Source organism: Pinus tabuliformis, chromosome Q (genome assembly GCF_031772625.1).
Source record: "Pinus tabuliformis cultivar Carrire ecotype Pingquan chromosome Q, CPIR1, whole genome shotgun sequence".
NCBI classification, from domain to species: Eukaryota; Viridiplantae; Streptophyta; class Pinopsida; order Pinales; family Pinaceae; genus Pinus; species Pinus tabuliformis.
Genome location: NC_142296.1, coordinates 29,511,148 through 29,529,335, shown reverse-complemented (window position 1 = coordinate 29,529,335; position 18,188 = coordinate 29,511,148). Strand labels below are relative to the sequence as shown.

Here is an 18,188-nt window from a genome sequence, read left to right as displayed (position 1 = left end):
GGATGTATCCTATCTTGCAGCAGTTTCAGGATGTGTTTGCTGCAGAGATTCCAGAGTTGTCTCCTCATAGATGTGGATTTCTCTATTGAATTGATATCAGGAGCAACACCAGCATCTAAGGCACCATACAGGATGAGCACTCCCAAGTTGGTGGAACTAAAGTTGCAACTTAAAGAGATGCTTGATAAGGAATACATAAGGCCAAGTGTGTCTTTGGGATGTACCAGTGTTGTTTGTAAAAAAAAAAGACGGTACTCTGAGATTGAGCAGTGATGACAAGCAGCTGAACAAGGTGACTATCAAGAACAGGTATCCATTGCCTCGGATTGATGATTTGTTTGATCAGCTGAAGGGAGCTACAGTATTGTCAAACATTGATCCGAAATCAACATATCAACAAGTGCGCATCAAAGAAGAAGACATCTACAAGACTACATTTCGTACAAGGTATGGGCACTATGAGTGGGTTTTGGTCCTTGGACTCTTGGAGATATTTGTTATTTTGCAGGGTTGTTCTTAAGAGGGTTTTGTGCAGGTTTGGAGATCTGATTGAAGGGCTCAGCCAGAGAAAATTTGTTGGAGAAATTCATAGAATTAGAGCTGCTTCAAGAGATTTTTTGCTAAGGATTTTAAGCTGGCTGTTAAGTGTTTTTTTGGAGGTGGCTAAAGGGGTTTTGGGGGCTGCTGTTTGCCACTGTTTGGAGCAGCTGGTAGCCTACTTTTTTTTCCAGATTTTGGAGTTGCAAGCCTACTGTTAGTTTCAGGTATGTAAAGGCACCTGATTTACTTCTTTTTTTGGCTAAAAATTGCTAATTTGCTAGGGCTTTCAATGATAAAAATTTCCAAGGCTTTTTGTTAGAAATTTCTAGGGCTTTTGTGAAAAAAATTTAGGGCTTTAATGTGAAAAAATTCTAGGGCTTTTATGTTAGAAAATTCTAGGGAATTTTGTTAAAAATTTCTAGTGTTTTTATGTTAAAAATTTCTAAAGAATTTTGTTAAAAAAATTCTAGGGTATGTTAAAAAGTTCTAAGGTTTTTATGTTAAAATTTCTAGGGCTTTTTACGTATTTAAATTTTCTGGTAAATCTCTTAAAAAGTATTCTTCTTTTTTACCCTAGAAAGTAAGATTTCCTAGGGATTTCTATTGAGATCTTTAAGTTTAATTTAATTTTTCTTTGTATTTGTCTTAAAAAATATTTATTTTTTACCCTAGAAAATACTAATTTCTAGGGCTTTCAATGCAACAAAAAATTTGGCTTTTAGTTATTTTTGGAGGTGACAAAAAGGGGTTTTGGGGCCTGTTTTTTGCTGCTGTTTGGAGTTGCTTTTTCTATTGTTTGGAGTTGCTAGTGTTTTCAATGGAAGGTTTTTCCAGGTATGTCAGGGCACTTAATCTTCTTTCTTTTTTTGTTAAAAATTGTTGTTTATTTCATTATAAATTTAAAAAAAAATAGGGCTTTTTAAGCAGATCTTTTTTTTGACCCTAGAGAGTAAGAAATGTTAGGGCTTTGTATGCAGATTTCTATTTGTTCACTGTAGAGGTTGCCATGGCCCCTAGAACCAAGAATGATCCAGCATGGTTACATTGCCATTTGAATGAAGCTGGAAAAAAAAATTTGCAACTATTGTGGAAAGGTTGTTAAAGGTGGGGGGATTCATAGGATTAAGGAACACTTAGCTCGTTGGAAAGGCCAAGTAGAACCTTGTGACAAAGTTTCAGATGACCTAAGAAATCACATGATGGGTTTAATTGAAGCCTTCCATGTTGATTTGGGGTAGCATTGGATGTGCTCTAGCCACGAAAATTGGTGGAGACGCTAAAGCACATGAGATCTCCAAGACCCAGAAATGGTTTGGGCAGAATCTAACCGGTTTGGGAGATATTAAAATAATTAATATTTTAATGGAGTTCCTAAGTCTAAACTTAGGAAAAATAAAATATTAATAGATATTAATATAAAATTGGGTTAGAATGGTCCAAAAGTCATGGATCAAGCCAAATCTAATCTTAGTCGTTGATTAGAGATTTAATCTTGGTCGTTGATGAACCAATGAGAAAAGTATAAGAGGAGGCTTGAGGGTCAATTGGAAAATACACCGAGAAAGATCAAGAACTCGATTTTCTGGGGCAGGGTTTGTTGAGGAAATTGAATGAGTGATTAGAGTTGCAGCTGAGGGGCAGAGAATACATAGCAGAGAGGCAAAGTTAATACCAGGAGGATCAGCGCAGAGCTGGGAGCGGGACGCAGAGCCAGCTAGAGGCCACGAAGAGGCAGCGAGGAGCTATGCAGAGCCAGAGAGGGCCAGCATGTGATGCGCAGAGCCAGAGAGGGCCAGCATGTGAGATGCAGCGGGTCCAAGGGCTGACGCAAAGGCTCCAGAAGCTAACGCAGAGCCCAGAAAGGCTGACATTGGGCCAGAGAAGCTGTCGCAATGCCTAGAGGCAGCACTGGGAGCATTTCGTGGGACAGACTAAGAGCTGGAGAGCCAGATAAGGTGACGCAGTGCAGCAGAAGTTGCATTGTTGCTACGGGATCGTTCATCTGATGTTTTAGCCGAAATATCTGTCTTCGACTGACAGGTACTACTTCCGAGGGCATTCTCTGTTGGGTGATCCATTTCTGGCACCCATGTTGTATTCTGAAACTGCATAATAATAAAACCCTCTGAATAGTTGCACCGGTTTTCTCGCATTGGGTTTTTCCGGGGACATTAGTCCAAAAACAACAGTGTCACTTGTGTGCTTGTTTACTTTCAGTTGATGATCTGTATGTGTTGATATTGTACTTGTATTTATTTTCAGTATTTACATGGTAAATTTCTTGTTAAGTAATTGAACAAGTAGGAGGAAAAAAATCAGATAGTACAGGAAGAAATTCTAACGGGTTAAACTTAGAAATTCCAACATGGTATCAAAGGGTGGTTGCAGTTCATAAGATCACTGAAGGCATCAGCTAGCAGAGCAATAGTAGCAGAAACAGTTGGCCCGAGTGACAGAAGTTGTTCCTAGCAGAAAGCAGCGAGGAAGGGTTGACGCAAATTGCCTGCGTCATCAATTCGAGCCAGGAGGAGGATCAGCGCAGAGGCAGAGAGGAGCAGACCTCACCTATGTAGTACCCAGTCATCTTTCTCAGTCAGGAAGGATCGACGTTGTGGCCAAGAGGTGCAGATTTTGCCGGTGTTGGCATTGCGTAGAGCTTAGAGGCTCAGTCCTTTAGATTGTTGGGGCATAGGAGGCTGTGGGTAATTTGCGGAGCGAAGCTGGTGGTGTATTGTGGTCAGAACAGTACCTAACAGGGCAAGACCAAGGAGGAGGAATTTCCAGAAAGGAAATCGAGACTCAGAGGGGGTCGAACCAAGGACTTCCAAGAGGGAAGTAAAGAGACTCAGAGGAGTCGGAAGAAGAGCAGCAAGATGGCAGTGAATGGGCTGAGAGATCAGGATAGACTAGATGGAGCTCCCAACTTCATAGTCTGGAAGGCCAGGATCTTGTCCATTATAGACAGGTATCACATCAAGCACTTCGCCTTGAAAACGATAGCAATCCCAGATGACCCAGCTGAAAATGAGAAGTACAAGGAGGCAATGGCCAGGGCAAAGTTCATCATCCTTGATAGGATCAAGGATCATGTGGTGTCGCATATTGTTGAGAAGAACATGGCAAATGAGATGTGGGAGGCCCTAAAAAAATTGTACCAGCATACTTCCGTGCAGAGGAAGATGTTACTTTAAAATCAGTTGCGGTCATACCAGATGCAGAAGGGAGAGCAGATAGATGTCTTCCTCGGTGGATTGAAGGAGATCCGCGATCAGCTAACTTCCATAGGGGCCACGCCGAATCAGGAACAGATGGTGAGGACCGCATTGAACGCAGTCTCAGAGGATTTGGAGGTATTTGTCCAGAGCATACTGGGCAAGACGAGCCTTCCAGATTGGGAGGAACTATGGGCAGCTCTTCGTCAAGAAGAGATCAGAAAGGTGACCAAGGCAGGGAGTAGTGGAAAAGGGGTCAGAATCAAGGAGGAAGAAGAAGATGCAGCTCTCGCATCTGCGGGAAAGCAAGAGAAGAGAAAGGAGAAGGACCTCTCCAAGGTCAAATGCTTCCATTGTGGGGAACTGGGTCACTATGCGAACCAGTGTCCTAGGAAGAAGAGCAAGGGAGAGGCTTCTAAGACCAAGGCAGTGCTAGCAAGGGCGGAGAAAGAAGTGGAGACAGATGACGACTGTGCCATGAGTGCTCATGCTCCACTTCAGAGGAAGTGGGGAGACATCGAGCTATATTCAAACGGACTACAGATAATGAGGGGCAGGATCCTTGAGGTACCCAACCTCTTGGATTATACCTTGCTACGGGAGCCCCGAAGAGAAGTAGCAGGATTGGCGGATGTCGGTAGAGACGGATGCGGATGGAGTGACAGAGGGTGCTACAGTGCAGGAGTCTCGGGACAACGTGAGGCAACAGTGCGAGATGCATGGAGTTGTTGCAGCAGCGCAGAGGTCAGTAGAGGGGGCACTTGTCAGCAATAAAGGGAGCTTCAGCATCAGGAGTGTTTCTAGCCTGACAAGAGATGTCAGAGTTGGGAGGATTAGTTACTTACTTCTCAGTAAGTGAGTTGCATTGCAGCGGTTAGTAGTGGCAATGCTATGGGCAGCATGATGAGAGGGGATGCAGTGGCAGTGGCAGGGCCATGGGCAGCAGCATAAATGCAGAGGGAGCTATCGTATAGATGCAGCAGTGGCAGTGACAGGGCCATGGGCAGCAATACAAGATGCAACAATGCCAAGGATGTTGGGCAGGGAGGCCTAGCATCAGCACAAGGACAGATGTTGGATGATAGGGGTGATATTTAGTGAGGAGTATTACTAGAGCACAGTCCTCGCTAAGAGGGAGTGTTGATTTGGGGTAGCATCAGATGTGCTCTAGCCACGAAAATTGGTGGAGAGGCTAAAGCACATGAGATCTCCAAGACCCAGAAATGGTTTGGGCAAAATCTAGCTGGTTTGGGAGATATTAAAATAATTAATATTTTAATGGAGTTCCTAAGTCTAAACTTAGGAAAAATAAAATATTAATGGATATTAATATAAAACTGGGTTAAAATGGTCCAAAAGTCATGGATCAAACCAAATCTAATCTTAGTCGTTGATTAGAGATTTAATCTCGGTCGTTGATGGACCAACGAGAAAAGTATAAGAGGAGGCTTGAGGGTCAGTTGGAGAATACACCAAGAGAGATCAAAACTAGATTTTCCTAGGGCAGGGTTTGCTAAGGAAATTGAGAGAGTGATCAGAGTTGCAGTTGAGGGGCAGTGAATACATAGCAGAGAGGCAGAGTTAGTACCAGGAGGATTAGCGCAGAGCCGGGAGAGGGACGCAGAGCCAGCTAGAGGCCATGCAAAGGCAGCATGGAGTTGCACAGAGCCAGAGAGGGCCAGCGTGTGAGACGCAGAGGGTCCAAGGGCTGACGCAGAGGGTCCAAGGGCTGACGCAAAGGCTCCAGAAGCTGACGCAGAGCCCAGAGAGGCTGATGTTGGGCCATAGAGGCTGACGCAGTGCCTAGAGGCAGCGCTGGGAGCATTTCGTGGGACAAACTAAGAGCTGGAGAGCCGGATAAGGTGATGCAATCCCTATCAGAGTGACACAGAGCAGCAGAAGCTGCATTGTTGCTGTGGGATCGTTCATCTGATGTTTTAGCCGAAATATCTGTCTTCCACTGAGATGTACTACTGCTGAGGGCATTCTCTGTTGGGTGAGCCATTTCTGACACCCAAGTTGTATTCTGAAACTGCATAATAATAAAACCCTCTGAATAGCTGCACCAGTTTTCCCGCATTGGGTTTTTCCGGGAACATTAGTCCAAAAACAACGGTGTCACTTGTGTGCTTGTTTACTTTCAGTTGATGATCTATATGTGTTGACGTTGTACTTGTATTTATTTTCAGTGTTTACATGGTAAATAATTTGTTAAGTAATTGAACAAGTAGGAAGAAATAAATCAGATAGTACAGGAAGAATTTCTAATGGGTACTTAGAAATTCCAACATTCCATGAAGAAAAGAGGAAGAACAGTAAAATTAAAAGGGACATAGGCAAAGTTCATAAGGTGATGCCCTTTTCATGGACCCTGATTTTGAAGACCATATCCCATGTTTTGAAGATGCCTCTAGTTTCCCTATTAGACTTGGAGATGAGCATGCTTCTGGCCCTAGTTCATCCAGTTTGAAAAGGTCATGTGCAAGCAATCTTGACTCTTTCTTTGTGCCTCGCACCACCCCTGGTGCTCAACCCACTATTGATGCCAAATGGAAGAAGATAGAGAAGGAAGTTTCTTGGGGATGCATTGTTAGATGGTGGTATGATGCAGACATATCTTTCAATGTTGCTAATTCTCCATATTATCAGTCTATGATTAATGTTATAGTTGCATGTGGTTCAGGTGTCAAAGGGTTTTCATGACATTAGAGGCCCATTTTTACAAAATGAGGTCCAGAGAATAGAAGAGTACCTTGCAGAGTTCAAGAACTCATGGACCAAAACAGGGTGCACAATTATGTCTAATGGATGGACTGAAGGGAAAATCCCGCACCATATTGAATTTCATAGTTGCTTGCCCAAAAGGCACCATGTTTTTGAAATTTGTGGATGCATCTAATCAAGTAAAGGATGCACACTTGCTATTTCATCTTTTGGATGAAGTGGTTATACAAATAGGGGTTGAGAATGTTGTGCAAGTGATCACAAATAATGCCTCCAACTATGTTGCAGCTGGAAGGTGGTGGGAGGAAAAACACCCCACCATTTGGTGGACACCATGTGCAGCCCATTATTTGGACCTCATGCTTGAAAACATTGGTAAAATTGAGTGGGTGAAAAAGTGTGTGGAAGAACCAAAATCCATCACTAGATACATCTACAACCACTCATGGATTTTGAGCCTTATGAGGAAACACACTGAGGGTAAAGAGCTTGTTCGGTCAGCCATCACATGATTTGCAATAAATTTTCTTTCGTTGCAATACCTTGTTTAGCAAAAAGGAAACTTGAGAAAGATGTTTGCTTCTGATGAATGGAATGCCTCTCAGTGGAGCAAAAAGGCAGAAGGGAAAGAGGTGGCTGACAAAGTGTTTGAAAAATATTTTTGGAGAAAGGCAGAAGAGAAATTGCTATTTAGCGAGCCTCTTGTGAAAGTGTTACGGATGGTGGATGGTGATAAACCCGCCATGGGTTTTGTTTATGAGGCCATGTATCAAGCCAAAGAGGCAATAAAGGAAGCATATGGGAATAGAAAACAAAAGTATCTTTCTCTATGGAGAATCATTGATGAAAGATGGAACAAAAAACTCCATAGACCTTTATATGCAGTTGGCTATTACCTAAACCCAAGGTATCGAATTTAAAATTTTCAAAGTTTATAAGTTCTATTATTCAATGATTCATTAGAATTTAGAAATGCTTTACCAAACATTCAAAATCAATTGATGAATGTTTTTTGTCTTTTAAACTTCGACGGTACCATTACAGTAAAGATTTTCAAGCAGATGGGGAGGTCATGATGTCACCTTTGACGAAAATATGGCTCTTAGCAAGATCAACAACCTTCCTATCCCAAGGAAGGACAAAGAAGCAGACACCGCAAGACAAGGTGAAAAAGAGGACAAGACGATGCCGGATGTTGATGCTACTCCCCAAGAGCCCTCCTCCTCCAAGAGGGGACCCTCATGGCTGCGGGAGACTCTCGAAGATGCCGAGAGACATATTGCACTGAGGGGGACTTTCCATGAGAGCAAGAAGCCGAACAGGTATCAAGGATACTTGACCGCCATGAGCACTATCATTCAAAATGAACCTTCATCATTTGAAGAAGTTGTGAAGCAACAAGTTTGGAAGGATGCTATGAATGAAGAATACGAGTCTATTATGAAGAATGATGTCTGGGATGTGGTTCCTATACCCCAGGACAAATTGGTTGTCACCTCTAAGTGGCTCTACAAAATCAAGCATGGAGATGATGGAAGTGCAGAAAAGTTCAAGGCTCGCTTTGTTGCTCAAGGCTTCTCTCAAAAGGAAGGTGTAGATTACAATGAGATATTTGCACCTGTTGCCCAATACACCACCATCCGCTCAATCATAGCCCTTGCTGCCTCGCAAGGATGGAACCTACATCAGATGGATGTCAATACCACTTTCTTGCATGGTTCGATTAAATAGGAAGTCTATGTGGAACAACCCGAGGGTTTGAGGTTCATGATCGAGAATCTCATGTATGCAGGTTGAAGAAGGCTCTCTATGACTTGAAGCAAGCAACCCGGGCTTGGTATGAGAAGATTGATAGCTATCTGATGAAGATGAGATTCACTAGGAATGAAGCTGATCCGAACCTTTACTTTAAGGTTGAAGATGATAAACCTCTCATACTGTACTTTATGTGGATGACCTCTTTCTGACAGGTGCAGACCCTCTCATTCACAAATGTAAGAGGGAGTTGGCTTCCGAATTTGAGATGAAGGACCTAGGACTGATGCACTACTTCCTAGGGTTGGAGGTCTGGCAAAATCCAGGAGAAATTTTCCTATCTCAAGGAAAATATTTTGTGAAGATATTGGAAAGATTTGGGATCATGTACTACAAGCATGTGACTACCCCAATGGAACTTAACTTCAAGAAGTTATGTGGTAGTGCTACCGGACCTGAATTGGGAAATGCTTCTGAGTATCGTCAACTCATAGGAGCACTGACGTTCTTGGTGAAATCTCGTCCAGATATATGTTTTGCAGTTAATACGTTAAGCCAATATATGGTTGAGCCTCATCACACACATTGGATTGGTGCCAAGAATCTTCTGAGATATCTTCGGGGCACAATCACTCATGGACTGAGATACACTGCCGGAGATGTGAGGCTGCAAGGTTATTCGGATGCTGATTGGGTCGACAGTGTGGTGGATCGCAGGATCACTTTTGGGTGTTGTTTCTCTTTGGGTTCTGCTTCGATATCCTGGATGAACAAGAAGCAAAAGTCAGTTGCCTTGAGCACCAGTAAGGCCGAATACATAGCTGCGAGTATGGCCTCCTGTGAAGTTGTCTGGTCGAGGAAGCTCTTCAATGAGCTATTTGGACATGTGCTGGATACCACCGTGATCCTCTGCAACAACCAGAGTGGGATCCAATTATCAAAGAATCTCGTATTTCATGATCACTGAAAGCACATCGATATCGAGTACCACTTTATCTGGGATATGGTACAACGAGGAGCAATAAGGCTCCATCACATTGGGACTAATGAGCAGGTCACAGACATTCTGACAAAGCCCATGGGAAAGATCAAATTCTTGACTTTCCCAGAACAACTAAGAGTCGTGGAGAGACCCTCTTATGAGGATCCTGTATGATATGGACATTGAGCTTTGGGAGCTCCGGGGGGCTTGGGGTACTTCTTGGAGCGATGAGAAACCATAGGGTGAGTGGTTCAGCCTTCCCCTGTGATACCCCGTGGCGAAATGTAGGCAGGAAGAATGGTTCATCCTTCTCTTGCTGAGACATCCTACCCATGCAATCTGGGACTCATGGGAAGTACCTCTCATCTGGCCAATGAGTAGGGAAATGAGGATAGGAACCATAGTACTACCGATGGACGCATCATGTACTACCGTACTCCCTATGCTAGGATGATATTGATCTGGGATCAATTGGAACTGACTTCGGGTCAGTAAGAGTGGTATGAGACACTCTCTTTTATCTGGGACTGACTTCGGGTCAGTATAGAATGGTATGATACATTCTCGATCACTTCTTCTTCTTCATATTTCAGCAGAGCAAAGCAGTGCATTGATGGCAGAGATAGTATCGACTGGCAGATGGATTAGCAGATGGAGTTCTCCCTAGTTGAGAGGGAGTGTTAAAATTGGCAACTAGGGCCAAACTCCATATGGGTCACCTTATTTATGACAGCTGATATTTTTCTTGGATTCCTCTCTCTGAGAGGTGTAGGATTGATCTAAAGATCATCCGATTCCGACATGTAAAAATGAAGATATGAATTTATTTGTATTATTGACAAATTGTCAAGGTCGACCAGCGATCAAAACAGGCATTTTTACCCCCAGTTCATCCTCAACGTGGCATATAAAAGGAGGAGACCTCAAGTCATTATTCCATCATCTCATCCTCACATCTCTCTCTCCTCACTTGATTGGGTACACTAATCTAGGCAGCATCTCTCACATATGCGAAGGAAGAAGGAAGATTTATGTTTGGGTTGCGTTGACCATTTTGACCGAATTTCAGAGTTGTTGTTTTGGGCTGCGTTGACCTCCTCTTGATTGCAGATTTGGGTGAAGGTCTTCTCCTTGGTAAGCCGTAGATTTGTGCACGAAAACCGAGGTGATCTGACCTCTAGTTTGACCAGCGTTGACTGCCCTAGTTGTTGGTTGCAATTGGACTTTCGTTGACCAACATTTGACTGGACTTTTCAGACTGTTTTGGGTTGTTTCATCTTGCTATTGGAGGCCAAGTTCACTGGGCTTTACTGAGCTGATTTGGAGGTCAAATCTAACCTGTTCGACCAGCGTTGACTTTTCTGGTTAGAGCTTTACTGCTGCTGTCATAAATTATCAAATTTGTAAATTTTGTACTATCTCTCTCTGCTGAACTATTGAAGAATATAAGAAGAATTGATCAGGGGTCTCCCCACATTGGGGTTTGTCCCTAGTTGGTGCCACATCTTGTGTCCTCTTGTCTTGGCTTGTCTTCTACTGTTTATGTTTATGTTCTATCTGCATTTTACTATCATGCCGATGTGATTGCTAAACTGGATGTTGATATTGAGCTAATTAAGAAATTGAAGTAAATTGCTCTTAAGCATAGAACATACCAAAAATTAACACATTTTCCCTCTTTTGTCTCTCCAAAGTGTAAAAAACCCTAACCCTTAGATCTAATGGCTAAGATTAAATCTCAGCTCATTAGATCAAGGGTGGAGATCATTTCCTCTTGACCCCCTTTTTAATGTGGCCCCCCTTGTATTAATGAGCCTCCCTAATACTTTTAATGTTTTAGTACCATGGTCAATTTTTCCTCATAAAGTCACTTTTAAAATATAGAAGTTATTTTAATAATATAAAGTGTACTTAGTACTTTTTCACATAAAGTGACTTTTAAAACACATGTGAATTTAATAACCTAAAGTACCTAGTACATCTCCATATAAAAATACTTTAGCCCCTTGACATTAATTAAACACATAAGGTCACTTAGACAAAAGGTGATTAATGTGTCTCCCTAGCCCAAAAGGAGAAATGCCTAGGAAACACCTCCTTGGTACCCTTATTTTCAACACATTTTAGTAGAGTCATGGCAGAGTTTGACAACCAATGCCACTAACATCAAGGTACATAGAGGGTTTGGTGCTCTTGATTAAATACTAGTTCCATAGCCTCATCCATGGCAAAATCCAATGGAAATGTTGCAATCTCCCCAATCCTGAAATCCTAAAACACCGTACGTCTGTTGGATTTTGAGTGAGAGCTAAATTCTACTTTCTCCATATGAAATCCAATGAGGTTGGAACCACTCTCAAACATAAAGAGTCATTTCATGGTAATGTTAATTTAAATAAAAGTGACATTCTCCTTATCACTTTTACTTTAAATTTTTAACTTTACCATGAATTGCATAATATACTAGAGCCATAGGCTTGAATATTAGGCTACGCCACTCATAATTTCTTATTGTTTTTAAATAATTGTGTTTGGAACATCTTTGGTCAAATTGTATGGAATTGGCCAGTTTGATAGAAAACCAGCTGGTTCAATACCGAACCAGCCATTTCCAATTACAGAGCTTGAACCGGACCAGTTTTACCCCCAAATAGTCAGACCAACTGGTTCCAATAACACTCCTAAGGAGGCAATAAATCATCTTCCACATGCTAAGACACCAAGCCTATGTAGAAGACCACCTACAGCTACCATAAGCTTCAACGCTTTGAGACAAGTTTTCTTTTTGACACCATAGTTGTCATATCCCACTCCATCCATGGATTACAAATGAGATTGGAATCGCCCTTGAGACACCTTATTAAGCTAATAGAACTTGTCCTTAAAGGCAATGATGGGATGTGATTGGCCACTAGAGGCAATTAGCAATGCATTAATCCCAAGAATAACTTTATTAGATAGAAAGAAACTAATAGTGTAAGAGGAGAAAGGACAAGAACAAATTTAAGTGTGTTGGGTGAAAGTCACCTCAAACAGTATGGATCCACAACATATTTAAATTTTGTACGTTGCCAGAAAGAAATAAATAGAGGGATTATATTCATGTCTGCATGAACCAAAAAGGTCAATGGAACTTAGAAGTACAACCAGCCATGGCAGCAATGCGAAAGCGTTGAAGGCATCTCCAAGACACAATAAATAAAGTAATAATAAAAAGAAAAGTACAATACGATAAACCAAAAAGGTGAAGCCCAAACAGAAGAAAAGACATATATAAAAAGGAAAACACAAATTTGCACCAGCAGTAGAAAAGAAGCTAGCGCCATCACCAACCACTGCAAAGGTACCAACACCAAATCTGTTCATGTCTTCAGGGCATTGACCTAGGGTATGTACGATGCTAGATTATACAAGGGGATAAAAAGGAAAACACAAATTTGCACCAGCAGTAGAAAAGAAGCTAGCGCCATGCAAAGGTACCAACACCAAATCTGTTCACGTCTTCAGGGCATTGACCTAGGGTATGTACGATGCTAGACTATACAAGGGGATGCCGTCTTCTCCTCATCGAAGCTATCCTACATCAAAAACTAGTGAGTCCCTCGTAGACGATAGAAGCCTAGTGATGGGGAATGGGCATTGAAACTCCACCCTTATATCTGGTACTGAAATGAGTATGTCATCCTGTGATATATTTGAGTAGCCTCTCATCTATTCAAGAATCGGGGCATCACCTCACTGATCCATTGCCTTATATGTCCTTGACTAGTGTATCTACTAGGTACCTAATGCTGCCACTCCTGCTGGAAGTAGGCTGAAACAAAAATCCAATCAACCTGTGGAAGTGGACCGAGAAGATTTTTGCAGGAAATAAACACTAACTGGTTATGTCCATCCGTAGGATGTGGTGATCAGTCTCAAACTACAACTGATGGGAGCAAACCCTCATCTGACCGAGGAATTACCGCCCACCAATAACTCAAGGATTGCATTGAAAGTTTTGGCAGCAATTCTCCCTCAATACTTTAAGACTTTAAGTACATCGTCAACTACGGGCGTGCTAAAAATAAAATTGCTTAAAGGGAAATGTTTGGGATTATAAACCTACTTTAACGAGATACCGTCTATAGCAAGATTGCTTGTGGAAATATTCAATTCATCCCGTTTCATTCTTCTGCAAATTTTTATTTTCCTAAACCACCCTTCCATAGCCATGGACTGCGTGCTTCTGTTCTAAAAGCCTGCATAAAGTAATGACTTGGAATAGTGGTCAAAAGATCTCAATCTCTGGACCGATGCTCTAGATATTCTTTCATGCTATTTACATTCAGATTTCCTGTTATTTTTCTCTGTTCTCTGTTCTTATTTTCGGGATGTGTGTTCTCTTTTTCGGGATGTGTGAAAAACTCCCACTTTAAAGCTGTAATGCAGGTTGTACTCTTGCGTCCCATTGACTCAATTTTGGTCATTCCTCGACATTAAAAAAAATCAATTTCAATGTGGTGTGGTGGTAAAACACAATTCATTATATTTCAGTTCAGCTTTTATTACACCCTAGCATTTGAATTCTGCAACCGCCATTGCATGGATTCAATTTCAAATTTGGACGACTATAGCAAGACCATCAAAATAGTTCACGATTAGAAATTTCGAGGAGAGCTGTTAAATACTCGGAATAAAAAAATTGATAATTAGGGCAAATATATTTGAAATAAGCTCAAATTTGGGGAATTTATCGGTGAAGGAATCGAACCGCATTGGCAGTGAGGTTGTCGGATTTCATATCTGGCCAGAGCTTGCGGAACACCTGGGGGCTGCGATACAGCGATCCGGGCGGCGGGCCACGGACGACACTGGGAACCTGGAATGGGGTCGTCCCCATGTAGAGCAACATCCCTGAAATGTATATCAATGGAGCGAAAAGGAAAACCCCGTGGCGCCTGAGAAGGATAGAGAGCAGAAAATAAATAAATCTCTGCAAGGGGGGAGATGTGGGTGGTAGAAACGCGCGACCTCCTTTGCCGCTCCGGCCATGGCGGTGGTGCTGCTGCCTCGGTGATCTGCGGGGCGACGACGGAGGAGATGGCGATGCGCTGCTACCTCCATTGATGTTCAGCCTGGTGTGTGCGTACATTTTGCTCTTCAATCCTCCAATTCCTCCCTCCGCCTTCACCATCACTCCCCGGCCACAATCTCCCCCCGTGAATGCAGATCTTTAATCGATCGGTCGACCTGGATATTCTTGCCTTGCCTCCCAGGCACCCAGCTTTATTTAATTTTTTATTTCAATTTATCGCCTTCCCCTCACCGCTACGGCCTTGCTTGCTCGGCGCTTGCCACGTCATCCCTCGGAGTCTTGTCACTAAGGCATATGACGTGCCATTCTGTCACGTGTACGTCATGTAGTCTGTGTCGCCTTGCTGCCTTGGATGTCGCACTCCACTCACGAGCGATAGGGATTTTTGGGGTCCATGGTTGAGTACTCGGAAGGCCCCAAAACTCAGGACTTTTCACGGGCGAAACGTCGTCCGTCCTTTGTTTGTCGCTCAAGTTGTGCGTGTCCTCACTTTTCATGGAATCCATTTGAAAAGAAAAAGTCAACGTTCCCGTTGACCCATGTAAAAAAACAGAGGCTATAAGGTCTTTAACAATAAAAATATATTTATATGAAAATATAATACACGACTATCTATAAAATATTTTTTCATCAAGGATAGATCTTTACATTGTTTTACATATTATTTATATAATATGATATCATTCTAAGAGTGACTTAAATAAGTGAATTTGTCCATTAGTTGGTTTTCCTCAATATATTTTATTTAAAAATGGTCTAAAAATATTGAATAGTTGCTATATTCACGGGAAAATCTATATAGTGAATGGGCCAAACAAGTAAAGTCTAATCTTAAGGGCGTCAACAAATTAAAATCCGTGACCTCCCTATAAACAAAGTATTTAACAATAGAGACTTGACCAACTAAACTATCCCTCCAAACTTCAACATGTTTTATTTATATAAATCGTATTTAAATATTTCTAGCATGTTTTATTAATATAAATTAATTAAATATTTAAGTTTAAAGGATTGTAGTGCTTCTTATCAATAAGAAAAGCAATTAAAAAATAAAAATCTAAATGGCTAGGAAATTCGTAACAAAGTAAAAGGATGAAGGGAGAGAGAAGCTAGAGAAGAGAAGTTTCTTAATTACCAAATAAAGCATAAGAGGATAATTCTAGGAGATTGGTAGAGAATATAAATAGAAATTATAAAATGAAAGTATAATTATATGGATAAATATGTTTATGATACTTGTTGCATGCATGGTATTAGTTTTTCTTTGACTGTGTATTAGTTTGTCTTTGACTAGAATTTTATGCTACTTATTCATAATTTAACATGAGGAGTTAAATTTTTGTCATTTTTTATTATTATTTAAATTTATTTATTTGTAGAGTGATTGGTTGAGGTCTTATTAAAGGCTTTTTAATAACTTCAATTTTTATTAATTACTAATTTTTTGTTTTTAGTTTTATTTCCTTTTTATATAACTTTTTGATTTTTTATTTTTTTCCTTTTTCTATTATTTCAATTTTTATGAATTATAGATTTTCCTCCGTATTTTCAATTTAAAATGACTTATTAATATATTAAAAACATATTTTAATAAATTTAATTATAAAAAATTAGATATATTAATAAAAAAATAAACACACACACATATATATTAGTTAATCAGATTTCTTAATTTTTGGCCATGGCATTCAACAATATAATATTCTATTAGTTGTTTTACTTTTGTGGTGAAATATTTGTCTTTATAATTTTTTTAGTTTAATTAAACTATGATGACATTTAACAATACAATATTGTATTAATTGTTTTATTTTTTGTGATGAAACTTTTGTCTTTATTATCTTTTAGTTTAATTAACCTATATGTAAATTAAAGGGCATGTACTAGACCTTATTTTAAAATAAAGTTTTTAATTTTTTATTACCAACCATTATTAATTATTAACAATGGTAAAAAAATTATATGTATAGAATATTTTAAAATATTTTCAAAATTAGTTATCAATCAAAGGTTGAGATTTATTTTTAGAGTACTTATGCTCTTTCTACTCTTTTAATTAAAATGATCATTGAAAAACATGTCACATAAACATGTGCCATATGAACATGAGTAATTAATTTTTTAGACATATGGTATTCAAAAGCCATAATATTCATAGATAATATTGTAACAAAGCATATTGGCATGTTAAGAATCTTCATAACAAAGTGGAGTTGAATCTTCATAATTAAGAATCTTTGTACATGTTTTATATATATATGTGTGTGTGTTAAACTCATATATTAATTTTTTATAATTAATAATAATGTGTTTAAATAAAATTATAATTTTGTTCATTTTTATGAATTTTTTAACTATTTAATTTAATATAGTTGTATTAGAATGTAGATAATAAAAATAAATATTTTAATAAAATAATTAAAAATAAAAATTTGTAAATAAACATATAATAAAAGTTTGATTTGAAAAAAACAAACAAACAAAAAAACAAACAAACAAAAAAAAACAAACAAACAAACCTTTGGAAGATATAAAAGAAAAAAACCATTAGATAAGAAAGAAATTAAGAAAGAGGAAGCGGAGGATTAAGAGAGGAAAAATGAAAGAATAATGAAAAAAATAAATAAATAAATAAAAATAAAAACATAAATAAAAAATAAAAAAATATTAAATAGGTGGAAGACAATGGTAACGAGAAAGGAGAAGGTTGGTCTTTGATTTTCTTTAGGGTTTCTATTTCATTCTTCTTTAAATTGCATTATTACTCCACCACTTCCTTCTCTACCAATGCATTGCCAAAGCTCTCGTGGCTCCTCAAAGTTTGAACCTTATGTCACTAGCCATTAGGTGCCCAAATCAAAGGGCAATACATGTCTCTTTTGATTTCTACAAGCTCGCTTTAGTCATTTTCATCCTCAAATCAATAAATTACAACAACTTCTGAGTTTCGCCAACCCTAAAGTTAGAAAGCATTCTTAGGGTTCTAGTTCTAATATCTCACAACAAATGTTTACGAGATAAGCTCCCTATAGAATGAACTCAGAGTTATCAATCATCTGGACAACTTGCCAACATTGATATTTCCCTAGATGGCATATTCATTGGATCTCCTTTGCTTTCAACTCTGAGCAGTGGCACATATTCCATGCACCATGATTAATCTACATGCACCATGATTAATCTACAAGTGCATATAAACTATAATTATGCTTAGATCTTGGTGGGGAACCAAAAAGGAGGGGAAGTAGCCCTAGTTCTTCATGGCCTCCTGCCTTATGAATGAAATCTACATCAAGCATACCTTCCCCACAACAAACTAGAAATGGACATCAAAGGAAGGCCCTATATATTTATATTGTAGAATATTGTGGGAATCGAAATATTGCTTGTCTTATGCTTATGCACTAGCTCAATGCATGTCCAAGAGAGTCATGCAGGTCATAAATCCCATTGGGTATTGGTTTTTAAGGAGGAGAAAACATACTTAAGAGTATATGGTGAACCACCTCATCTATTGCCTCATTTTGTCACCGACGATGTGATTCTTCAGGAGATTGCAAACCAAGTGTTCATAGAAGTAGGGGGGGCAACCTCAAGAAAGATAAGAAGTATCATCAGCCCCATTTCCATGTGAACTCATATACACTCAAATATATGAAGGAGGAAGATAAAAATCAAACATTATGGCCCCTTCCCATTTTGGGGATCTTTCATTCCATAAGTATGACCCCAAATTGATAGTCATAAATTATTGTAGACTATGTAAGTAAATATGGGACTACCAATCTAAGACCCAAGATGAGGAAGAAAAGTTCAAGAATGTTAAAAACTATGATTAAGTCATTTTTAAAATAAGGCTTACCTCGCCCCGATCGGGGTGCAAGCCGACAGATTATCA

At 39.7% G+C, this 18,188-nt stretch overlaps 1 protein-coding gene across 2 annotated transcripts in view; it reads right to left on the bottom strand.

Moving 5' to 3' along the window:
- The window catches only part of LOC149218114 (O-fucosyltransferase 9-like), a 280,725-nt gene extending 266,240 nt beyond the window's left edge, over positions 1 to 14,485 (bottom strand). The window contains exon 1 of one of the 2 annotated variants that reach the window (XM_089383814.1): positions 13,967 to 14,485. In XM_089383814.1, coding sequence (XP_089239940.1) covers positions 13,967 to 14,389 — 423 coding nt within the window. In that variant the 5' untranslated portion in view covers positions 14,390 to 14,485. The remainder of the gene's footprint in view (positions 1 to 13,966) is intronic. The other variant, XM_089383815.1, reaches the window with a different exon arrangement.
- Positions 14,486 to 18,188: the final 3,703 nt, after the last annotated feature.